General features: G+C 40.0%; 1 protein-coding gene across 1 annotated transcript; it reads right to left on the bottom strand.

Annotated features, from left to right (window-relative positions):
* Positions 1-54: 54 nt before the first annotated feature.
* On the bottom strand, positions 55-25,482 carry LOC146953696 (uncharacterized). Its single transcript, XM_085742291.1, has 3 exons — positions 25,042-25,482; positions 23,211-24,927; positions 55-422 (listed from the first exon to the last, which is right to left on the bottom strand). Exons 1-3 carry the CDS (start codon positions 25,378-25,380, stop codon positions 55-57), a joined length of 2,424 nt encoding a protein of 807 aa, XP_085598417.1. The 5' UTR covers positions 25,381-25,482.
* Positions 25,483-27,251: the final 1,769 nt, after the last annotated feature.

The following is a 27,251-nucleotide window of genomic DNA, read 5'->3' as shown; positions in this document are numbered from 1 at the left end:
AGAAGATTGAGGGTTTTGCGCTTACTTTGATAGACCGTGCACTTGCGGTTTGGCCTATCTTGTTTTAGGAACCGTGCACTTGTGTGGACAAGAAGATCCATTGTACTTGTCGAAATCTGGCATTTTGAACTTCTTAGGAATCTCAAGTCGGGATACAAGGCATAGATCACGAGCCTTGGCAGATACACCGTTCCCACGGCTAGCTTTGACTTCACGAAGCTCTCCAGCTAGCTCTCTCAACTGTTCTTTCATAGCCTTTATTACAGGGTCCTGTCCACGTGGAGTGTCAACATCGATCACCTGATGCACAGTGTGTACAACAGGTTCGGTAGCAATAGTAGTCACTTGAGGCATAGAGGTGGTTGTAGGAATAAGAGTCGTTGTAGGAATCTGTCCTTGATTGGCAACACCAGAGATACCGGCTGCAGTATTGGGAGCATAGAAAGCTGAGAGTCCATAAGGACGCCCGTTGGGCATAATAAAACGAGCATCATAAGCCCCAGTAGACAGTGGGATAGATGGGATCCCTTCAGTAGAAACTGGAACAGATGTGGCTAGTTGTTCTTGTGCAGCCATCAGAGTAGACATAGTTTCATGAGCCTTAGCCAAGTCTTCTTTCATAGCAGCCAATTTGGCACGGAGCTGAGCTTTCTCCTCTTCAAAGTTAGCCATGTTTCTTCTTTTGTACAATCTTGTCTGATGAATTCTAGCTGGTTGGTAAACTTTACGAGCACGAGCCACCTTTCAGACTGCGGCGGAAAAAACCAGGAGGCAATGAGCACGAGGGAAGTTTTTTGTGACCAATGAATGCATATGATGCATGAGATGTGTAAATGCATATGCAAAAAGACTCTTTTTGTGTTATCGGAGGGTTTTAGACAAATTAGGACTTTTGTAAACATTACCACACAACAATTAAAATAAATGGGAAACAAACAAATCAACATATAGTTTTACAGGACAGTTCCCTTTGAAATGCCAAGCCAAGGATAGACTTTGAAATGTAAACAACAACTGGAAATAACAACAGGAAACAGAAATCCTCAAACATAGGAAGTGGAGGGATCATCCTCAGGCTCATACTCAGACTCATAGCTGCAATATCGGGCATAGAGGTCATGGGCACCTCTAGCCCTCTTGGAATCCCTCATAAGCAACCTATCCTTTTCTTCAATTTCTTTTCTAGCCTTAGCCAATTCCCTCTTCAATGTCAAAACCTCATGAGTCTTCTGCTCATCTTTTCCATCCAAAGTCATGATCAAATTCTCAGCCTCATAGTATCTAGTCCTCCATTGATGCTTCTCCCAACTCTCCATAGCTAGATGCTCCTGATACATCTCCTAAGTAGGTGGTAGTAGAGGCAAAGGCATGGATGGAGTAGATGCAGACACGTATCTCATGGCGGGGTAAGGCATGCCAATCTTCTCAGCTTGGTTTATCACCCATTGAGTATAAGCCTCATGAGCAATACCGGATCTCACACCCATATGCTTCACATCTTTCTTCCAAATATTAGACCAAGCCTCTATGAAGTCTTCTCTTATCCCGGTAGGAGCATTGGAGTAATGGAAGAAATAAGGAGATGTAGCAAGATTGATGGGCTTTTCTTTCATCGGGAAACCAAATTGTCACAATGCGAGCTCCGGGTTATAGTTGATTCCACCTCGGGTACCAAGAAGAGGTACATTAAGAAACTTCCCACCACCAAAGATAATTTCTTTGACTTTAGCTGCGGGAGTAAGCCAAACTACTTCATTAGGGGTGAGAGCCATAATCCGATGTGAAATTGACCAATTCTCCGGATTATCATGGAAAGACTTCGGAAGGTGCGAAATAAACCACCTGTATAGGAGAGGTACACAGCAGAAAATGTATCCACGACCCTTGCTGGATCGATCGTGGATAGCATGGTATGTGTCAGCAAGCAAAGTAGGAACCGGATTCTTGGAGCGGAAGATCATAATAGCATTCATATCCACGAAGTCGTCAAGATTTGGAAAGAGAATAAGCCCATAGATTAGTAGTGCAAGAATAGCCTCAAGAGTGTCCTGACAAGTAGTTTTGAGATTGGCTCTCTCAAGTAGATACTTCGAAGTGAACCCTCGGATGCGAGCCTTAGTGACAAGATTCTTGGAGACATCAGAGGTCATGAGATGGAGATCCTTAGCAATAATCAAGGGAGTAGGAGGATGCTCAAGACCCGTAAAAGGTATCCCCTCAGCTATAGGTAAACCAGTCAAGGAAGAATAAGCCTCAAGAGTAGGTACCAACTGAAAGTCAGGAAAAGTGAAGCACCGATTATCCCGATCATAGAATTGCACTAAAGTGTGCACAAGGTTCTCAACCACATTAGTCCTAAGAATAGTAAGTAAGTCCCCGTAACGATGTCGGAAACCAGTCGGATCCTCAATCTTGAGTGCCAAGTCTCTCAAGCTAGCCAAATCAACTTCCATGAACTTGTAGAACTTATTCTTCCCCATTCCTACAATGTTTACAAATTTAATTTGTCTTAGCCCTTCAATAAATGCATGGGAAAAAAGTTTATGCATGTATGCATGTATGCATGATCACATTCAAGTACGGAGAAAACATGGAGGGTTAAGATTTAAAGTCAAGGAGTCATGGGTGGACACGGTGTTCGGTGAAACTAGGGCTTTGGGAAATAGTAAACGGGTTCTAAAAAGGTTCCCAAGTCGCAACCTCTCTTACGTATATCATGGTACCACGAGACAAACACTCGCTCCATGATTATCCATAAGAAGGTCTAACTTGAGTGTTGTCTCGAGTGTAGTATCGCGTGATGACTAAAACTCGAGACAACACTCGGTTTAGCCTCCGCACTACATCCTAGAAAATGGCCATGGATGGGTTTGGTTATCTACGGTTCATAGCGTCATAGAACAATTAGAAGTAAAGTGCCTAAACGTGACAACACGCGCCGACAACATCACCCCCAAAATGCCTTAGCTATGTGGGATTGATCGCATAATCCAATACACGAGGCAACCCCCGGATTGAATTGTCGATTATATCCCCCCTAAATCCTAAGTTCACTCAGTCCGGGTGTAGGACTTTTGATATTCTCACCCCCACACGTTTTGCAAGAATTTAAACATTTATTCACATAAGAAAGCAAGTAAAAGAAGCAAGTAAAAATACAAGCGCAAGCGTAAAAATAAAGACTAGGCGTAACTCTCAAATCTCCCCAGTGACGTCGCCAGCTGTTTTATCTTGGATTTTCGGGTGTCAAACATTGATTAAGTTTGAACCTTTTTAACCTTTGATATCTCATTTTTTCTTGGGAAGGGAAAAATAAGAAAAACCCTTGAGAATAGAGGTTCGGGAGTTGTTTTCATTATGGGAAGGTGTTAGGCACCCATAATGACTATAATATCCTATAGGAAACGTCTTTACTTTCTACGCGCGCGCTTTATTTTTAAATGCTATTTGAAAAATGATATTTACACCTAAGGGTTTACTAAGTGAAGAATTGGAGGGAGAAGAATGTTTGAATTTTTGTTTTATTGGAATTGAAGGAATATTGGTTCCTTGCCTACGCACCCTTTTAAGGGATCAAATCCATCGTAGTTCTCTTCCAAAATTTTTTTTTTTGTTTTTGTTGGTTGATTTTAATTTTGAAAAATGGAATTTTAAAGAATAAGAGAGAGAGGCCTCAAGGGCATGAGATTTAAAAAATGTGAGGTGGAATTAATTGTTTTGCAAAAGAAGTCTAAGTATGATTAAAATTCATTAAGGTTTTTTAAGAAAAGAAAGGGAAAATCAATGGGATCTTGGACCCCAAGGTTTATTTAGAAAATCATTTGAGTGAAATTGTTCATATTTTTTTGGAAAAAGGATTTTTGCCTAAGTTTCGAAGTTCCTAGACATACATCTAAGCATACATTCCCTAAACATACATCTAAGGCATGCATATCCTAAACATACATCTAAAGTATCTATGTGATGTGTGTGCATGTGTTGGTGCTTGTGTCGGTGTACATCATTAGAGTCCATTGTCCTTTACATCATTTGCCTAAATACAAACTACTTCCCTTGTGAGAACTTAATCTCACATAAAATGAATTAAAGCCAAAATAAAGTGCAATAGAAAAGAAACGGAGAATGAGGTGAAGATGATGAGGGATGCTTATGAAACAATGAACAAAGTGGTTAGTAATAATAGGCATAGGATGATAGAAAGATAGGCAAGGAAATACTAAACAAAGAATAGCAAAAATAACAAGAATAAAGTGTCAAAATGTAATAAAAATTCACCATAACCTCTCAATATGCACATGACCTATAATTCTCATATCATAACAATTTTTCAAAGGCTTCATTGCATTAAGAATGTGAGAATTATAAGGGCATATTCAATTCAAGGATCATGATATACTTTTTGGCACACTTGGCACTTTATTTTCACAAACAAATATCCACATAACTTGCAACACAAGAAATTGACAAATTACATTCACAAACAGTAAAAAAAAAGACACAAATCAGAGGCAAGCATATCACAAGATTACACAACAAGTACAAGTATCAATTTGACAAAATATCATATCAAAACATAGCAAAAATTCACAAGAAAGACAAACAAATCACAAGTGATATCATATATATTTTTTATCAATTTTAATATGTAAAACATTCACAAAAATATCAAGAAACACGTTGAAAACCCATAGGAATTTTTCTAGGACTTTTATCAAAGCTTTTGAACACATAGGGGGTGCAAACAGCAAGAAGCAGTATTGATATAGCAACAAAAACACAAGAATACGAAGTCCAGTCAGACTGAAGCCCATGCCCAAGATCCAACAGGGATCTGGACTATCCAAACGCATCAGGGGCGTTGGATTAATCCAGTTCCCCCTAACCCTAGATCTGACGGTGGAAACACAATCTAGATGTTTATATAAACCCTTCCCCAACGTTTTCTTCATTTTTTTCCCTTTCTTTCTCTCTCTAAATCCTAACACGCTCTCCCTTCTCTCTGAGATGCCGGTTGTCTTCTCCGGCGGACTTGACCACCACCGGCGAAGATTCCGGTGACGGAAACCTAACCACCACTTTCTTGGCTCAAAAAAGCCTGATCTAAACATCTTTCTACTTGTTTCTTTACGCTAAACACAAATTCATAACCAAAAAACACAAATAAGCCACAAAACGACGTAGATCTACTCCTAATCCTTCGGTTTTAAACTCTTTTCAAAAGATTTCAATGAAACTTGTGACTAAACGTTTTAAACATTGTAGATCTACATCGTTTCGTGAAGAAATCACACTTATACGAATGAAACTGTGAAACAGAGGAGGATTAATGGATTACCTCGTTGTAATTCGGAGATTCGAGCAAAGAAACAGTGAAAAGAGTTCTGGTGCCTTGCTTTTGCTTCCGGTAAGTGTTCTGGTTCAATCTTCGAAAATAAATCGAAGATTCTTCGTCTTCTCACTCTTCGTCTTTTTTGAACTTTTCTGATGCTTGATTCCTCTTCGTTTCCACTTCGATCCTCTTCTTCTCTTTCTGAATCCTTCGTGATCGCGATGGATTTTGTGATGAATTTTGTGATGAATTGAGGTGGATTTTGATTCTGGACAATTAGGGTTTAGGATTTGGGGATGAAGTTCTTCATGAACTTCATCGTGTTCTTGAGATTTTTCTGAAACGGTTAGGGTTTGATTCTGTGGAGAAGAGAGAGAAATAGGACTGGAGTTTGTTTAGTTGGCACTGAATGAATGGTTCTGTTGTACTGTGTGTTTTATCTTGGTCTTTCCGGTGTCAAACATTGATTACGTTTGAACCTTTTTAACCTTTGATATCTCATTTTTTCTTGGGAAGGGAAAAATAAGCAAAACCCTTGAGAATCGAGGTCCGGGAGTTGTTTTCGCTACAGGAAGGTGTTAGACACCCATAACGACTATAGTATCCTATAGGAACCGTCTTTACTTTCTACGCGCGCGCTTTATTTTTAAATGCTATTTGAAAAAATGTTATCTGCACCTAAGAGTTTACTATGTGAAGAATTGGAGGGAGAAGAAAGTGTTTGAATTTTTGTTTTATTTGAATTGAAGGAATTTTGGTTCCTTGCCTACGTACCCTTTTAAGGGATCAAATCCACCGTAGTTCTCTTCCAGAAAATGTTTTTGTTTTTGTTGGTTGATTTTAAGTTTGAAAATTTGAATTTGAAGAATGAGATTGAAAGGCCTTAAAGGCATGAGATTTTAGGAAAAAGTGAGGTTTGATTAGTGATTTTGGAAAAAAAAGTCAAGTATGATTAATTTTCATTGAAATTTGATTAAGAAAATAAAAGAGAAAATGCAATGGGATTTTGATCCCAAGGTTTATTAAGAGAATGATTTGAGTGATGTTGTTCAAGTTTTTTGGAAAATTGATTTTTCTAAGTGTAAATCCTAAGCATTCATCTAAACATTCAATCCTAAACATACATCTAAACATGCATATCCTAGTCATACATCTAAACCTATCTATGTGATGTGTGTGCATGTGTCGGTGCTTGTGTCGGTGTTCGTCACTAGAGTCCATTGTCCATATTACATCATTGGCCTCGATACATGCTATGGTCTTGCAAGAAATTAAAATTGCATAAAAGTAAAGTACAAAAATTCCTAAGCTTTTACATTCTAACTAAGTTTTGGTAAAATTTAAAGTGCATGAAATAAAGCGAAGGAGGAGATGAAGTGTGAGATGCTTATGGATGTATGAAGCATGGCATAAATCAAGAAGCCAACTCACTAAAAGAATGCATATTCAAAGCCTACTATTATGTGCCAAATTCAAGAGCCAAAATCAATTCAAAATTGCACAAAGTTTTACAAGAAAAGGTGGGCCAAAAATACAAGAAGGTTGCACATAATTTTGAAGAGAATTTCAGCATGAGTTTACATTTCACAAGCAAACATCAAGTGTCCACAATCATAAGCCAAAGATTCACACAAGTCTTAGAAAATTTTACCACATCTCGACTCATTGAGTTAACAAAAACCACAAAATATTTTCCACATATTTTTTAGTATCAACATGCAAGAATTATCAAGAATCAACAAAAATGACAGGAAAATAATAGGCATTCTTTTTAGAATTTTATCATGCAAAAATTAACACAACAGGGGGGTTCACATAGCAATTTTCAACAAGAAATGCAGGAAGCAGGGGGTGCACGTAGCACCAAGGCATACAAGCACGCAGAGTGGGCCTGGGGAGAGTAACAGGCCGGGTTGGATACAAACCATGGGTCAGACCGGTTCATTGGCCTATATAAGGCCTTGAACCGGTTTTGGTTCATTTCCACCCTCTCCTTCTCTCACTAAAATGAAATCTAGAGAGAGAGAGAGTCTGCAAGTGACTCTCTCTTCTTCGACGAGGCCTCTTTTCTCCGACGCGGTGGCCGGTGGTGGCGCCGCCGTGTCGGAGCTCCGATCTGCTCCGATCTGAACTTTCTTTACGGTTTTAAACAGCTCTTTCTCTCCTCTTTTCAAATCCACAATTAGTTTTCAAAGATGATGAGCAGATCGGAGCAGATCTAAAGTTTTAGGCTAGGAAAATTTGGTATTCAAACGAAACGGTAAGGATGATGAATGGTTACCTCTGGTTCGAAAACGGAGAAGAAGAACGACGGGAATACTTCAAGGAAGTAGTTCCGATCTGTTGCTGTCTTCCTCCCTTTTTGTTCGTCGAATCTTGCGATTCTGTTCCTTTTTCTTTGAATTCGTTCTTGTTCCTCTTCTCACTTTCGCGAACTTTCTTGAGCTCTTCTGGTGATTTCGGGGTTGTTGAGTATTCTGTGATGTTGAACCTTGTGGAAAACGATGAATTCGAAACTGATTTGATGAAATGATTATTGAATCGGATTCGTTTGTGGTAGAATTGTTGAGAATTGATGTTTCAATGGTGAATTGGTGATGATTTGAGGTGAATTTGGTGTTTTGGAACGGTGGCTTGCGGTTGTTTTGGTTAGTTAGGGTGGCCGGAAAAGTTTGTTACGGTGGTTCTAGGTGGTTAGGGTTCAGAAAGGGGATGAATGTTCTTGAACATTCATCTCAGTTTCTGGAATTTTGTGGAGTTTGATCTTTGATGATCAGAGAGAGAAAAAGTGAAAGTGTTTTTGTGAGTTGGCAAAAAGTGATTAGTCCCTTGACCATTGACTATGACTGGACTTTTATAGGTGACACTTGTGCACCCTGGACCAATCTGCTGATGCCATGTGGCACTCGACTTGTAACTAATTTTTGGACTGATCTGCAATTAACTAAAAAGCAAAGGACTAAAATGCAAAAATGGAAAAAGGACTAAAATGTAATTAAAATAAAATTGGTAAAAAAATGTAATTTGAAAATAACGTAAAGTGAAACAGTTAAAAATAACAAAACGGACTAAAGTGAACCAACTACTTAAATGAGGTACTTTAAAGTAACCTCTCTCTGCCAAAATTTTATGTGAAATGACAAAATGCCCCTGGGGACTAAAATGACTCAAAATGTCTCAGATGCAATTTTAAAACGGATTTTAACATAGAACTAAACAAGAGTTTATTCAAACCAATTGAAATGACTCAGGGGCAACTTTTCAAAGATTGAAAGAAATTCTAACATAGGAAATGACCAAAATGCCCTTAGGGGCTAAACTGACTCAAAAATGACTCAACTGATATTTTTGAAATGAATTTTGACATGAGATTGAAACAAGGACTTATACAAACCAATTGAAAAGACTCAAACAATTTTCAAGGATTAAAATGAGTTGAATGCAGGAAATGACTAAAATACCCTTTTTCATGAATTTTGCAAATATCATTGAAATAAAATGCAGAGAAAGATGCAATTGATCAGAGACAAATCAAATGACTTAAAATGCAAGAAAAAAACCCTTTGGGTGGTTTTAACATGCAGGAAAAGAAGAATTGAGTCAGTATTTTTAGGTCCAAAATTAGGGTATAACAGCTGTCCCTATTAAAGTTTCTTTGTCCGGTGAGTCAAGAGACGGAGTCTTTGATTTGACGGGACGAAGATACTTAAATATTAACATTTGCACTGTTTTTGGACGTAAAAATACGCTCACAGATTTTCAAAACATGAATGCCATGCACCATTTCGATTATGAATGCAAGACTAACAACTGGAGTCTACAGAGCACGTCATATCACTGGGGATCTAGGTAGACATTGATAGGGTAGACAAACCAGGGGACAAAAGAGAGGTACAAGCCGTTCTTTGGATCGAACCTGCCACTTGACCGAGAGATACAAACAAGAGATGGGTACAAGCTGTTCTTTGGATCGAACTTGCCACTTGACCAAGAGATACAAACAAGAGATGGGTACAAGCTGTTCTTTGGATCGAACTTGCCACTTGACCAAGAGATACAAGCAAGAGATGGGTACAAGCTGTTCTTTGGATCGAACCTACCACTTGATTGAAAACATAGCCATATAGGCAGATACAAGCTGTTCTTTGGATCGAACTTGCCACTTGATTGAAAACATAGCCATATAGGCGGATACAAGCTGTTCTTTGGATCGAACTTGCCACTTGATTGAAAACATAGCCATATAGGCGGATACAAGCTGTTCTTTGGATCGAACTTGCCACTTGATTGAAGACATAGCCATATAGGCAGATACAAGCTGTTCTTTGGATCGAACTTGCCGCTTGATCAGAGATATAGACAAAGGGTAGATACAAGTTGTTCTTTGGATCGAACTTGCCGCTTGATCAGTACCACAACATGTAAGTAGGTGCAAACTGTTCTTTGGATCGAACTTGTCGTTTGACCGATAACAAAACATAAGCAAGGGTACAAACTGTTCTTTGGATCGAACTTGCCGTTTGACCGGAAACAAGACATAAGCAAGGGTACAAACTGTTCTTTGGATCAAACTTGTCGTTTGACCGAAAACAAGACATAAGCAAGGGTACAAACTGTTCTTTGGATCGAACTTGCCGTTTGACCGAAAACAAGACATAAGCAAGGGTACAAACTGTTCTTTGGATCGAACTTGCCGTTTGACCGAAAACATAGGCATATAAGCAGGTACAAGCTGTTCTTTGGATCGAACTTGCCACTTGACCCATATAACAAGGTATATTGGAAGTTTGATTTAATCAAGATACAAATTGAGGGTTTATTGACATTGACTTGACTTGAAAATAGACATGACCATTGTTGTTGGCCCAAAAGCAAATTGAGAGTGAATTAACATTGATTTGAATTTGAATTGAAAGTTGACATTTGAGAGAGACATTGAAAGTTGAGATCAACAGAGACACAAACATGGAATTGAATTGAAAGTTTAACAGAGACATAGACATAAGCATAGACATTGAATTGAATTGAAAGTTTAACAGAGACATAGACATAGAAATTGAATTGAATTGAAGGTTCAACAGAGACATAGACATAGACATAGGCATAGAATTTGAATTGAGAGTTGAGATTGAATTGAACTAAAAGTTGAAATTGAATTGAATTGAAAGTGGAGATTGAGTTGAATTGACAGTTAAAATTGGAAATGCGAAATGTATGTATGGTATATCAAAAATCATCAAATGTATGAGCACATAAAATGCATGATTATGCATGTATGAATGCTTGGAAATGCATGATTGGCTTTTAACTTGGCAAGAAAATTTCACAGAGATAGACAAAACATTGGAAGATTGGGCACGTAGTGACTTGAGCTACAACATACGCACTCGGCTATCTTCAAAGGGGATGACGTCGTTGAAAAAACGTATCAAAACCATAACTGAGAGAACCTGATCATATCATACTTGCAATAGTACATGCTTCTTGGGGGAGGCCATTTGATCAAAACCTTGGTAGAAGTCGCAAGCTGGATAGACTTTGAAAATTGCCCCTGAAAATTCTTCGAACAAACTCGGACAGAAGTCGCCATTTCTCAGGAATTAGTAATGGATATACATTGAATGTTTCACATGGAAATCTTTTTGACAAGACTTTGGCAGAGGTCGCCAGTTCTCCAGAACTAGTGTTGGGTAGACTTTGAATGTCGCACCTGTGGTCAATGCTTTCATTTTCATTTTCATTCTTTCATTTTTCAATCCCATTTTTGCCTGAACCGGCCTTTCGGGTTTTCGATTCACCGGGAATAAATTCTTTTCATTGCCCCATTTTTGCCTGAATTGCCTTCATAGGTTGTCAATCAGCGGGGCGCTCATTTTGGGCTAAGCCGCCCTTTCGGGTTTTCGACTTAGCGAGCTTTTCATTTGCATTTTTCCATTTTTCGTTTTTTCCATTTTTCATTCTGTTTTTTCATTCTTGCCATTGACCACAGTTTGTCCTGGAGAGATTGTATGTACATATTGCATGTTGAGATGGATGTTGATGCATGTTTCACCTGTTCATAAGTTCAAAGATAGTGCATGTTCGTTGTTTGCATAAAAAGATTTTTTTTGAAAAAAGATTTTTGAAATTTTGCTTTAAGTATTAGCATCACAAATAGAAGAAATTTTGCAAGTAGAAGAAATGAGAGTTCCAAATAAATGGGCACAGGCTCAAATTGATGTAGGAGAGTGGTAACCGGCCGAGGGCGCAGCTCCACAGATCTAAAAAGTTTGGAAGATGGTAATCATATTTGAAAGGATACATTGAACACAATAACATTGTTCTCACTGGCAACTTTGAATTCCTTTGTTCGAATGCTTGAATGGTAGACACTTCCGGATTGCAGATGCTTTGAAACACAGATGTTTTGGAGTTGTAAGTATGTTGAACTGGGGATGCTTTAAATTTACAGATACATTGAACCACAGAGACTTTGCATTGGAGATGTCTTGAATTTGATACGCCTTGCATAGTAGAGACTTTATATTAGAGGTATTTAGAACTGGAGTCCTCTGATAGATGACATTTTGAATCGGGGTCCTTTGATAGCTGTTGTTTTATCTTGGTTTTCGGGTGTCAAACATTGATTACGTTTGAACCTTTTAAACCGGTGATATCTTATTTTTTCTTGGGAAGGGAAAAAGTAAGCAAAACCCTTGAGAATCGAGGTCCGGGAGTTGTTTTCGCTACGGGAAGGTGTTAGGCACCCATAACGACTATAGTATCCTATAGGAACCGTCTTTAATTTCTACGCGCGCGCTTTATTTTTTAAATGCTATTTTGAAAGTATTTATTAAACCTAAGAATGTTCTAAATGAAGAATTGGAGGGAGAAGAATGTTTTTGGATTTTTATTTTAGTTGAATTGAAGGAAGTTTGTTCCTTGCCTACGTACCCGTTTAAGGGATCAAATCCACCGTAGTTCTCTCTCAAAAAATGTTTTTGTTTTTGTTGGTTGATTTTAAGTTTGAAAATTGAATTTTGAAGAATGGAGATTGAGAGGCCTTAAAGGCATGAGAATTAAGAAAAGGTGGGGTTTGATTAGTTATTTGCAAAAAAGGTCATGTATGATTAATTTTCATTGAAATTTGATTAAGAAAATGAAAAAGGGAAAATGCAATGGGATTTTGATCCCAAGGTTTATTTTGAAAATGATTTGAGTGACGTTGTTCACATTTTTGGAAAATTGGTTTTTTTAAGTATGGAGCCTAAACATTCATCTAAACATACAATCCTAAACATACATCTAAACATGCATATTCTAACTATATACCTAAAGTGGTGTGTGTGCATGTGTCGGTGCTTGTGTCGGTGTACATTATTAGAGTCCATTGTCCTTTACATCATACCCTAGATACATTCTATGGCCTCTTTGCCAAGAAATTAAAAGTGACATGAAAGTAAAATATTACAAAACTCCTAAGTATTTACATTCTAAACTTAGCATGAATTCTAAAGGGTAGAAAAATAAAAGAATGAAGATGTGAGATGGGAAGAGAAATGCTCATGATGTATGAAACACAATGGAGGAAATGGTTAGTAATATGAGGCATAAAAAGGAGAGACATAAGCAAGTAAAGCTATTATAACCAAAAGGAGGAAAAGAATGGATATATAAAAAAACAAAAGTAGTGTAAAATAGACCTAAAATTCCTCATCAAGGCAAGGCTTAACCATGACCTATAATTCCCATGGTTCATCACATTTTTAGATATAAAATTCAAGACTTAAAAGAAATGAGAATCTAAGAGTCATAGTGAGCCTCACACTTTAAGGTGAACTTAGACCTATTTTACACTAACCTTACTTGCAAGACAAGTAAGTAAACCACATATGCATATGACCAGTAGAAAACACATTCAATCTATGGTAAATTCTTCACAAAAACACACATCATGAATCTCAAATGCACATCAAGACTTAGAAACAAAATTAAACCAATTTCCACTAATTTTTAACAAGAAAATTCAAGAAAATACTCTAAAAATGTCTATATATTTTTTTATCAAGTTTTTTAGGGTAAAAACAACACAAGAACATCACAAAAACACTAAGAAAATTCTATAAATTTTTCTAGGATCTTATCAAAAAATTTCAAACCTGCAGTGGTGCAAATAACAAATTATAGTGTCAAAATAGCAAAGAATAAGGGCAAAACGAAAACTGTAAGGATATTAGGCCCAGGCCCAAAGGGAAAACGGATTCTGGATCATCCAAGTGCCTCAGAGGCGTTGGATTGATCCAGATCAGTTTTAACCTGGATCCAACAGTCAAGAACGTACAGCATACCATAAGCCATAACAGACACGCACAAGAATTGAATCTACACCATACACGTCTTTGAAAAGCAGATCAAACGGACATAAACACGCAGCACACCATAAGACCAAACAGGAACACAGAAACAACGCATCAGGATCATCCACGTGGAGAATTGAGGATCTAACGAAGGAGATTGGGAGATGGAATGAGCCGAATTGAACCAGACCGGTTCAAGTGCCTATATAAGCACAAAGAGACCGGTCCAGTCCATTTCTTCTTTCCCTCTCTCTCACTACAAAATTCTAGAGAGAGATGCTCTGCAATCTCTCTTCATCTTCTCCGATGAACACGACGGCGGAGGTGTGGTGGTTCGCCGGCGGCGCCACCACACCTGGACATTTTTCGAAACTTTTTGCACCATCGTGTTCATTTGAGTCTCCTCTTTACGATTCTTACACTCGTTTTTCAAAATAAGGCATGGATTTGAGCAGATCTACACTTGTTTCTTCGTTTTAGGGTTTCGAAAATTTTCTTCAATCTTTTCGAAACTAAACCCTATCTTGACTTATTTTACATGCTGATGATGAATCTATGCTTTATTTCGAAGAATAAACGGTGAATCTTCATGATTTTTTTGAAATTAGGGTTTCAATTCAGTTTTCGAAACTCTTCGAATTTCCACTTCAATTCACCGTTTAATTTTTCAATTAGAACCTTCGATGATGATTTACGAACTAAACGAGAAGGTTTACATGAGTTTACCTGGATTTGTTTGGAGATTCGAACAAGAGGATCCTGCGTTCGTTCTTGATTGTTCTGGTAAGCCTTCGAAACCTTTGCAACCGAAAATAAATCGGTGAATCTTCTTCTCTCTCTTGACTGGTTCAATTCTCCTTCAGTTCTTCTTCTTCTCTCTCTTGACTGGTTCAATTCTTCTTGTGATCGTTTCTAACTTGAATTGCAAGAAGATGCGAAAAAGAACGTTCGATGATGATGATTTTCGTGGAAAATCAACTGAGAACAAGCTTAATTCTATGAAACACTTCTTCGAATTGGATGCTTCAGTTCTTGTTTTCTGAGAATTCGTAGTGATTTTCTGTATGAATTTGATGAAGATTGATGCTAATTTGAGTGTTTGTTATGGTGGTTTAATTCGGTTACGGTGGTGACTGTGGTGGCCGTAATAGTTTGTTACGGTGGAGAGAGTTGGAAGAGAGAGAAATGTGACTGTGTTGTTGATGATGTGTAATCTGATGTATGGTGATTCTCCTTGTGCAATGATGAGTTGGCCCTTATTTATAGGTGCCAAGTGTAATGACTGGACCAATAGGAATTGGACACCTGGACTTGGACTTGAAATGGCTCGGCCTTGGCCTATTTTGGACCTGGGGACCTTCCTGCAAATTTTAAGACCTTGGGGACTTTCCTGCAATAAAGAGGACTGGACTGATATGCAATTTTTAAGACTTGAGGAAAAAATTGAAACAAAAAAGGACTAATATGCAAAAAATGCGAAATTAAAAGGCCTAAAAAAGAAAATTAAAAAGGACTAGAATGTAATTTTGGACACTTTGGACTTAGAAAAAAAAACTAAAAATAAAATTGGAATAAAAATGGTAATTTAACTAAACGTAAAGCGAAACGATTAAAATTTGACAAAACGGACTAAAACGAACCAATGGCCTAAATGAGGTACTTTAAAGTAACCTCTCTCTGCCAAAATTTCGTGTGAAATGACCAAAATGCCCCTGGGGCTAAAACGACTAAAAATGACTCAGATGCAACTTTAAAATGATTTTTTAACAGAGAATTGAAACAAAAGTTTATTTAAACCAACTTAAAAGACTCAGAGACAATTTTGAGAGTTTAAACAGGGTTTTGACACATGAAAAGACTAAAATGCCCCTGGGGGGGCAAAACTGACTTAAAGTGACTTCTAATGCTAATTTTTGAACTGGATTTTGACATAGAATGAAACAAAGACTTATTCTAACCAAATGAAAAGACTCAACCAAAATTTTAATGATTGAAAGAAATTTTAACATAGGAAATGACTAAAATGCCCTTATGTGTAAATTTTGCAGACAATATTGAAATAAAATGCAGAGAAAGATGCAGTTGATCAGAGCCAGTTCAAATGGCTTGAAGTGCAAGATAAGATGAATTGAGTTAGTATTTTTAGGTCCAAAATTAGGGTATAACAGCTGCCCTATTTAAGTTTCTTTGTCCGGAGAGTCAAGAGATGAAGTCTTAGAGTTGACAGGACAAAGATACTTAAATATTAACATTTGCACTGCTTTTGGACATAAAAATACGCTCTTAGATTTTCAAAACATGAATGTCATGCAATACTTTGATTATGAATGCAAGACAACCAACTGGAGTCTATGGAACCTGTCATGTCACTGGGGATTCAGATAGACACTGACAGGGTAGACAAACCAGGGATAGAAGATAGGGTACAAGTTGTTCTTTGGGTCGAACTAGCCACTTGACCGAGGAATATAAAACAAGAGATAGGTTCAAGCTATTCTTGGGATCGAACTTGGCGCTTGACCGGAAACATAGACATATAGGCAGATACAGGCTGTTCTTTGGATCGAACTTGACACTTGGTTGAAGATACAAACAGATAGGCAGACACAAACTGTTCTTTGAATTGAACTGGCCGTTTGGCTGGAGACCTAGACAAAAGGGTTGATACAAGCTGTTCTTTGGATCAAACTTGCTTGTTGGATTATCACCACGTCATGTGGGAGGGTGCAAACTGTTCCTTTAGATCGAACTTGCCGTTTGACCGATAACAAAGCATAAGCTGGGTACAAACTGTTCTTCAGATCGAACTTGTCGTTTGTCCGGAAGCATAGGCATATGAGCAGGTACAAGTGGTTCTTTTTTTGGATCGAACCTGGCACTTGACCAGTAACAAGATACAAATTGAGAGTCTGGCTTAACAAGATACCAATTGAGGGTAAATTGTTATTGACTTGATTTGAAAATAGACATGACCATTTTTGTTGGCCCAAAAGCAAATTGAGAGTGAATTGGCATTGATTTGAATTGAAAGTTGACATTGAAAGAGAGATTGAAAGTTGAGATTGAACAGAGACATAGACATAGACATTGGATTGGAGAGTTGCAATTGACATTGAAATTGGATTGGAATTGAATTGAAAATTGACATTGTCATTGACATTGACATTGAGATTAGATTGAAATTGGAAATTGACATTGACATTGACATTGACATTGAGATTGGATTGAAATTGGAAATTGACATTGACATTGACATTGACATTGACATTGAGATTGGATTGAAATTGGAAATTGACATTGACGTTGAGATTGGATTGAAATTGAGATTGCTTCGAATTTGACATTTGACATGGTTTGAAATTGAGATTGGAAAGTTGAGATTGCATCGAATTTGACAATTGAAATTGGAATAGGAATTGGAATTGAGTTGGAAATTGAAATTAACATTGAATTTGACAGTTGACAGTTGGATATGCACCATGTATGTACGGTATAGCAAGATTATTGAATGTGTGAGCACATAAAATGCATGATTATGCATGTATGAATGCTTGAAATGCATGATTGGTTTGTAATTTGACAGAGAAGCTTCACAAAGGCAGACAAAACATTGGAAGATTGGGCACGTAGTGGCTCGTGCTGCAACATATTCACAGGGGAAAACCTCTTTTGGAGAGACCGTCGTTGAGAGACGTGTCAAAACCATGGCTGAGGGCAATAAAACTTGTAAAGGAGGGACCCTTGGAAGGTTCTTGGATACAGGTCGCCGTTGCTAGGCGTGTCAGTGCTGGGTAACCATTGGATGTTCGCATCTGTGGTCAATGCTTTTATTTATTCCATTCTTTCATTTTCAAACCCCATTTTTGCCTGAACCGCCCTTTCGGGTTTTCGATTCACCGGGGAATAGATTCTTTTCATTGCCCCATTTTTGCCTAGATTGCCTTCATAGGTTGTCAATCAGCGGGGTGCTCATTTTTGCCTAAGCCGCCCTTTCGGGTTTTCAACTTAGCGAGCTTTTCATTTGTATTTTTTTCAATTTTTCATTCTGTTTTTCATTCTTGCCATTGACCACAGATCATCCTGGGGAGTAACCTGCTTGTAACATGTATTGAAAATAGACATTGACATTCATTCATTCATGCATGTTTCATTGAAATGTACCCTATTGCTCAGGTTTGCTTTCAAAGTAGACAGGAAATTTTTTTTCAATTCTCAAAGATGTTTGTTTCAGACATTGACATTATCAAATAGAAAGAAATTGTTTTGTACATGGCATTGAAATTAGAAAAGAAAAATAGAGTTTCAAACAATAGCACAGGCTCAAATTGATGTAGAAGAGTGAAAGTCAGCCAAAGGCATGACTTCACGGATTTACAAAGCTTGGAAAATGGTAATTTTATTGGTTGGTGATACATTGAACACGATGACCGCTACATTTCATAGAAATTTTGAATTCACAAGCACAGAAGCCTCTGATGAAGACGATCATTGACAGTTGCAGATGCCCCAAGGGGTGATGGTGATTTGCCAGATATAGTTACTTGTCTTTTATCAACCTCATTCTTGCATGAACCGCCCTTTCGGGTTTTCGGCTCATCGAGGCGCTCATTCTTGCCTGAGTTGCGTACAATCTCAGCGAGCTTTTTCATATTCATTTTTTTTTTGTCCCTAACTTTTGCCTGGATCGCCCTTTCGGGTTTTCGATCCACCGGGAAGCGCATTTTTGCCTAGGCCGCCCTTTCGGGTTTTCGACCTACCACGCTGTTCTTTTCTTTCTAGACAAAGTATTTCTTGACTATATCGGCATTAACGGGATTTGGGAGTTCAACACCATCCATGTGTGTAAGAATCAAAGCACCACTAGAGAAAGCCCTCTTGACAACATAAGGACCTTCATAGTTAGGTGTCCACTTGCCCCTTGGGTCGGGTTGCTGACTTATCCTTCTTTTCAATACAAGTTCGCCTTCCTTGAATTCTCGAGGTCGGACTTTCTTGTCAAAAGCATTCTTCATTCGTACTTGATACAACTGCCCATGAGCCATAGCATCCATACGTTTCTCTTCAATCAGATTTAATTGATCGTACCGACTTTGACACCATTCAGCCTCAGTTAACTTTGCTTCCATGATCACTCGAAGAGATGGAATCTCCACTTCCAGAGGGAAAACTGCTTCCATACCATACACCAGAGAGAAAGGAGTTGCCCCGGTTGAACTGCGCACTGTAGTACGGTAACCATGCAAGGCAAAAGGTAGCATCTCATGCCAGTCTTTGTAAGTAGTGACCATCTTCTGAACAATCTTCTTGATGTTCTTGTTAGCGGCCTCAACTGCACCATTCATCTGAGGTCTATAAGGAGAAGAGTTGTGATGTTCAATTTTGAATTCTTCACATAAAGCTTGCATCATACTATTGTTCAGATTGGAACCATTGTCAGTGATGATCTTGTTGGGAACACCATACTGACAGATGATGTTATTCTTGATAAATTTGACAACCACTTGCTTGGTCACATTTGCATAGGAGGCAGCTTCAACCCACTTGGTGAAATAATCAATTGCCACTAGAATGAAACGATGTCCATTGGAAGCTTTTGGTTCAATTCTTCCGATCATGTCAATACCCCACATAGAGAAAGGCCATGGGGAAGATATAACATTGAGGGCATGTGGAGGCACATGAATCTTATCAGCATAAATTTGACATTTGTGGCATCTCTTGGCATGTTTGTGGCAGTCACGTTCCATAGTTATCCAGTAATAGCCGGCTCTTAACAGCTTTCTTGACATGGTGTGACCCGAAGCATGGGTCCCAAAGGTACCGTCATGTACATCATGCATCAATTTCTCAGCTTCTTGTTTGTCAACACATCTCAACAAGACCATGTCATAGTTCCTCTTGTATAGGATTTCTCCGTCCAGAAGGAATTTACTAGCCCATCGCCTCAATATCTTTTTATCCCTGTTGGAAGCACCAAGCGGATATTCACGATTCTGCAAGAATTGCTTGATGTTGTAGTACCAAGGCTTTTTATCATTCACATCTTCATCAGCCTGATCTGGCATATTTTCAATAGTAAACACATGAGCGGGTCTGTCAAGACGCTGCACTTTGATTACAGGCACATCATTCCAGTGATTGACACGAAACATGGAAGATAAAGTAGCAAGAGCGTCAGCCATCTGATTTTCATCCCGAGGGATGTGGTGCAGCTCAACCTTTGTGAAGTATGTCAACAGACGTCTTGCATAGTCACGGTATGGGATCAATTTCTCATGATGAGTCTCCCATTCACCCTTTATCTGATTGATAACAAGTGCAGAATCTCCATAGATGTCAAGGTGTTTGATTCTCAGGTCAAGGGCTTCTTCAATACCCAAGATGCATGCTTCATACTCAGCTATATTGTTTGTGCATTCGAAAGTTATTCGAGCGGTGAAAGGAATGTGGTGCCCCTGTGGAGTTACAATGATGGCTCCAATTGCTTTACCATAAGCATTAACAGCACCATCAAACACCAATCCCCATTTGCTATTGGGATCCGGCCCTTCATTGATCAGTGGCTCTTCACAGTCTTTTGCTTTCAGATACATAATCTCTTCATCAGGGAAATCAAACTTAATTGGCTGGTAATCATCAAGAGGCTGACAAGCAAGATGCTCAGCAAGGATACTTCCTTTGATTGCTTTCTGAGCTTTGTACACAATATCATATTCAGACAACAACATTTGCCACCGTGCAATCTTTCCAGTAACAGCAGGCTTTTCAAAGATGTACTTGATTGGATCCATTCGGGATATCAACCAAGTTGTATGATTCACCATATAATGACGCAGGCGTTTGGCAGCCCAGGCTAAAGCACAACAAGTCTTTTCAAGCATTGTATACCGAGTCTCACAGTCGGTGAACTTCTTGCTCAGATAGTAGATAGCATGTTCTTTCTTACCAGTCTCATCTTGTTGACCGAGAACACAACCCACTGAATCATCTAACACTGATAGATACATAATCAAAGGCCTTCCTTCCACTGGTGGGACAAGGATAGGTGGCTCTAACAGGTATTCTTTAATGCTATCAAAAGCTTCCTGACATTCATCATTCCATACAACAGGCTGATTCTTTCTGAGCAATTTGAAAATTGGTCCACAAGTAGTGGTCATGTGAGATATGAATCTTGAAATATAATTCAGACGTCCGAGGAAACCTCTGACTTGCTTCTCAGTTTGAGGGGCCGGCATCTCTCTGATGGCTCGGACTTTGTCAGGATCAACTTCAATGCCTCTCTGGCTGACAATGAAGCCTAGCAACTTTCCAGATCGTACACCGAATGTGCACTTGTTAGGATTCAACCGCAGCTTGTACTTTCTCAGTCTTTCAAACATCTTTTTCAAATACACAACATGCTGCTCTTCATCACTTGACTTCACAATCATATCATCAACATATACTTCAATCTCTTTGTGAATCATATCATGAAACAGAGTGGTCATACCCCTTTGATAGGTAGCACCAACATTTATCAGGCCGAACGGCATCACTTTATAACAGAATGTTCCCCATGGAGTGATGAAGGACGTCTTCTCTCTATCTTCAGGTGACATCCGTATCTGATTATAGCCAGAGAAACCATCCATAAAGGAGAACACTTTGGATTGAGCAGTACTGTCAACAAGCACATCAATATGAGGCAATGGGAAGTTATCTTTTGGACTGGCTTTGTTCAGATCTCTGTAATCAACACACATTCGAACTTTCCCATCTTTCTTTGGTACTGGTACGATGTTGGCAATCCACTCAGGGTATTCAGCTGTCATGAGGAAACCCGCATCAATTTGCTTTTGTACTTCAGCCTTGATCTTAAGAGCCATGTCTGGACGAGACCTTCTTAATTTCTGTTTGACAGGAAGACATTCAGGTCTTGTCGGTATCCGATGCTCCACAATCTTGGGATCTAGACCCGGCATATCTTCATAGGACCATGCAAAGACATCTGGATAATCATGGAGAAGCTGAGTAATCTTCTTTTTCACTTCTGGCTCAAGTGCAGCACCAATCTTGATCTCTCGCTTGTTTTCTTCAGTACCCAGGTTGATGAGTTCAATCTCTTCCTGGTGAGGTTGAATGGCTCTTCTTTCTTGCTCAAGCAGTCGAGTGATCTCATTTGGTATCTCTTCATCATCCTCCTCATCTTCAGCTTCATATACAGGGAATTCAAAATTTGGAGGAACCATAGGGTCACTGTGTTCAACGGGTTTATTATGGTTCAATCTGCATAATATGATTGGGATGATTTTAGAAAAAAGTTTTTTCATGCAGATTTTTGAAATTAATAAGAAAATACAGATGTTTTGGTTTTTTCTGGCATTACCATTATTTCCAAGAAAAGGCACTAAAAAGGTAAAAAACAAAGAGTCGCGGAAAAGACGACAACTTTTTATTGATAACGGCAATGCCGAAACAAACACGCCCTTACAATGATATCACTTTCGCCTTGGGCAGAGCGAAAGGATTGTTATTTTGAAAACAAAACGAAAAAAAAAACATGAGCAACAAGACACATTACATGGAAGCATGCATGACTAAAGGAACATCAATGGTCTCCCAATTTCTCACAGTGCCTCCTGGTATAACAAATGTAGGCACATGACTACTTCCAGCAGCATCTTCAGCAATAGCATTAATGAACCCAGCACTGTAGAAAGTTCCCTTTGAAACAGCAGATGTCGGGGAGAATCCAAGGCCCTCTTTACGCTTGTTTTCCAAAATCTGAATCACTTTGCCCCAGCCAGCAGCCTGCCCTTCTTGAACAGCCTTCTGGGCGTCTTTCAGTGAAGCCATGCTAGCACCAGCCCTCCGGGGTTCTGCACCCTCAACAGTCAAGCCTTGAAATGACGTCCCTTCAGCGGACCCGTTCCTCATGAACTTGAGCTTCTGGTGCAAAGTAGAAGTGACTGCTCCAGCGTCGTGAATCCGCGGCCTTCCGAGGAGACAACTGTAGGAAGCATTAATGTCCATGACTTGGAATGTGATCTGAAATGTCTCAGGACCAATGGTAATTGGCAAGTCTACTTCCCTGAGGACATCCTTGCGGGATCCATCAAAAGCTTTAACCAGATAGCTGCTACCCCTCAGAGAAATTCCATGATGACTCAATTGCCTTAGTGCGGACTCAGGCATTACATTCAACGATGATCCAGTGTCCACCAACACGTTGGATATCATATCAGACTTGCAGTGCACCGAGATATGTAGAGCCAAGTTGTGGTGTTTCCCTGCTTCGGGGAGTTCATCATCACCGAATCCCAAGCTATTGCAAGCGGTAATATTACCCACTATTCCATTGAATTGCTCCACAGAGACTTCATGATCAACATAAGCTTGCTCAAGTATCTTCATCAACACCTTCCTATGAGCTTCTGAGCTCATGAGCAGAGACAGGATGGATATCTTTGATGGGGTTTGTAGCAGCTGGTCAACAATCTTATAGTCACTTTTCTTGATAAGCCTCAGGATTTCGTCCAGATTGGACTCTTCGATAGATTGACCTGTTGGGCCGGGGCTCTTGTCAACAGGAGGAGCAACTGGCGGAGTTATCGCGGCAATAGGTGTCACCACCGTCCTTTGAAACAAGGGTGGACGGATTTTTCCGCTTCTCAGGGTTGTAATTTCACCGGCAACGTTATCAACTGTAGCTGGGGGTACCAGAGGCACCTCCACTCCGTTCTCAATCATGGTTGCATTGTATTTGTAAGGAATTGCTTTTGTAGAGGCATAAGACACCGGACCAGGTAATCTGATCACTAAGGGCTCAATATTCCTTGTCTGAGACACACTTTCAACAGGAGAGTCATGGAACACTGGCACAATCACACATACATCACTGGCAATCAAGTGTTTATCATCCATCAAGCTCTGGATATCACCTTGCACTACACAACAGCCCATAGGATTCTGCAGACATCCTAAACAGGAAGCATGATCATGATTGAACAAAGAGGCCTGGCAAAGTTTGACATGTAGCGGTACCAAGGGGGTAACAACATTGTGGATATCCAGCACGGGATCCTCTTGAGGAACGGGGACTCTTTCAAAAGCCTCAATCACGTTAACAACAGCATGGTTTGGAAGCGGATTGTCAAGGACATGAGGAACACTGTTCTCAAAAGTCAACCGTCCCTTTTCTATCAGGTCTTTCACAATATATTTCAGAGCAAAGCAACCTTCAACATCATGGCCTTGAGCACCCTGATGGAATTCACATGTTAGGTCCTGTCGGAACCTGGGAGGCAATGGATCAGGCGGAGGCTTGCCTAGTCTGGTGACGCAGTGCCCCTTGGCCAGTAGAGTTGGGAGCAGCTCACCATACCGCATTGGTATTGGTGGAAAAGAAGGTTTGGGTCGGGGACCCTGTTGTTGCTGCCGTTGCTGCTGAGCAGGAGGCTGTTGTTGTACTTGTTGAGCAATAGCATTGACGGGCACTGGTGGTTGACCCGGTGGCAGAGGATATTGCTGGTAGAATGGTGGGAAGAAAGGATGTTGAGAGTATTGCATGTAGTGATAGGGCAAAGGTAGTTGCATGGCTGCTGCAGACGGGTTACCAGATACCATCCCTACGTCATATTCTTTCCTCTTATGATGACCATTACCGTATTTCTTCGGTGCACTGGATGAAGATTCACCCTTCTCAAGGACAATAATACCATCTCGGACAGCCTCCTCTAGGCGAGTTCCCATTGTAACCATATCAGAGAAGTTGTTTGGGGCAGAGACTATCATTCTCTCCTTGTATTCCTTCTTCAGAGTCTTCAGGAATGTCTGTGTCAATTCTTCCTCGTCAAGTCGAGGAGAAACGCGGGCAGCTGCCCCTCTCCACCTTTGAGCATATTCTCGGAAGGTTTCACCTGATTTCTGAGATAGGGCTTTAAGAGAGTCCCTGTTTGGCCTCAGACGAGTGTTGAACTCATATTGACCTTCAAAAGCAGCAGCGAGTTCCTCAAAAGTATGGATGTTGTCTTTGCTCAGACTGGTGTACCAATCTGCTGCATCATCTGTCAAGCTACTCTGGAAGCAATGGATCATCAGTGCATCATTGTCTGCGTAGTTAGCCATCTTTCGGACATACCGGATAACATGGTTGTGCGGACAAGAAGTTCCATTGTATTTGTCAAATTCTGGCTCTTTGAATTTCTTAGGAACCTCAAATCGGGATACCAAGCATAGATCACGAGCTTTAGTAGGAGCACCATTGCTTCCCCGGCTAGCCTTGACCTCACGGAGTTCTCCGGCCAACTCCCTTAACTGTTTTTTCATAGCTTCCATTGCGGGATCTTGTCCACGAGGAGTGTCAACATCAATCACCTGTTGCACAGTGTGTACAATAGGGTCGGTAACAACAGTAGTCACCTGAGGCATATCAGTGGACACAGGAATCTGTCCTTGACCAGCAAAACCAGAGACACCAGCAGCAGTATTAGGAGAATAGAAAGGTGGGAGTCCATAAGGACGGCCGTTGGGCATAACAAACCGAGCATCAGTAGCCACAGTAGACAGTGGGATAGAGGGAATCACCTCAGCAGTAACTGGAACAGAAGTGGCTGGTTGTTCCTGTGCAGCCATCATAGTGGACATAGCGTCATGAGCCTTAGCCAAGTCTTCTTTCATAGCAGCCAATTCGGCACGGAGCTGAGCATTTTCTTCTTCAAAATTAGCCATCATCCTTCTCTTGTGAAATCTTGTTTGATGAACTCTATCTGGTTGGTAGACTTTGCGAACACGAGCCACTTTTCAGACTGCGGCGGACAAAACCAGGAGGCAATGAGCACGAGAGAAGTTTTTTGTGACCAGTGGATGCATATGATGCATGAAATGTATTAATGCATATGCAAAAAGACTCTTTTTTATGTTATCGAAGGGTTTTTAGACAAACTAGAAACTTGTAAACATTACTAAACAACAATTAACATGAACGGGAAACAAACAATTAACGTATAGTTTTACAAGACAATTCCAACATAAACAAATGGAAATAACAACAGGAAAAGGAAATCCTCAAGCGTAGGAAGTGGAGGCGTCATCCTCAGACTCAGACTCATAGTCGCAGTATCGTGCATAGAAGTCACGGGCACTCCTAGCCCTCTTGGAGTCCCTCATAAGCAACCTATCTTTCTCTTCAATCTCTCTCTTAGCCTTAGCTAACTCTTTCTTCAGTGTCAAGACCTCATGAGTCTGCTGCTCATCCTTTCCATCCAGAGTCATGATCAAGTTCTCAGCCTCATAGTATCTAGCCCTCCACTGGTGCTTCTCCCGACTCTCCATAGCTAGATGCTCCTGATACATCTCCTGGGTAGGTGGGAGTAGAGGCAAAGGCATGGTAGGAATAGATGCAGACACATATCTCATAGAGGGGTAAGGCATACCAATCTCCTCAGCTTGGTTTATCACCCACTGTGTATAGGCCTCGTGAGCAATACCGGACCTTACACCCATATGCTTCACCTCTTTCTTCCGAAGCTTAGACCAAGCTTCCATGAAATCCTCTCTTATTCCGGTGGGAGCATTGGAGTAGTGAAAGAAGTAAGGAGCTGTAGCAAGATTGATGGGCTTATCTTTCATCGGGAAACCAAACTGTCGCAAAGCAAGCTCCGGGTTATAGTTGATTCCACCCCGGGTACCAAGAAGAGGTACATTAAGAAACTTCCCACCACCAAAGATGATTTCCTTGACCCTAGAAGTGGGAGTGAGCCAAACCACCTCATTAGGAGTGAGAGCCATAATCCTCTGTGAAATAGACCAATTCTCCGGATTGTCGTGGAAAGACTTCGGAAGGTGCGAAATAAACCACCTATAGAGTAGAGGTACACAACAAAGAATATATCCACGACCCTTGCCGGAACGATCGTGAATAGCATGATATGTGTCAGCTAGCAAGGTAGGAACCGGATTCTTGGAGCGGAAGATCATAATAACATTCATGTCCACGAAGTCATCAAGATTCGGAAAGAGAATAAGCCCATAGATAAGGAGTGCAAGAATAGCCTCGAGAGTGTCCTGACAAGTGGTATTGAGGTTGGCTTTCCCAAGAAGATACTCTGAAGTGAACCCTCGGATACGTGCCTTGGTGACAAGATTCTTGGAGACATCGGTGGTCTTGAGATAGAGATCTTTAGCAATAACCAATGGAGTAGGAGGATTTTCAGGTCCCGAGAAAGGTACCCCCTTAGCAATAGATAGATCCATCAAGTGAGAATAAGCCTCTAGAGTAGGCATCAACTGAAAGTCCGGGAAAGTAAAGCACCGATACCCCCGATCATAGAATTGCACTAGAGTGTGCACAAGCTTCTCATCCACATTAGTATGGAGAATAGGAAGTAAAGCCCCGTAACGGTGTCGGAAACCCGTCGGATCCTTGACCTTGAGTGCCAAATCTCTCAAACTAGCCAAATCCACTTCCTTGAACTTGTAGGACTTAGTCATCTTCATTCCTACAATGTTTACAAATTCAACTTGTCTAAGCCCTTCGATAACAATGCATGACAAAAGGTTTATGCATGAATGCATGTGTGCATGAATGCATGATTATGTTCAAA

The sequence above is a fragment of the Medicago sativa genome, chromosome 1, assembly GCF_051527215.1.
Source record: "Medicago sativa cultivar Bolivia chromosome 1, Bolivia_mono, whole genome shotgun sequence".
Taxonomy (NCBI): Eukaryota; Viridiplantae; Streptophyta; class Magnoliopsida; order Fabales; family Fabaceae; genus Medicago; species Medicago sativa.
Note: the sequence above shows the minus strand (reverse complement) of the source record. Positions and strands in the feature narration are given on the sequence as shown.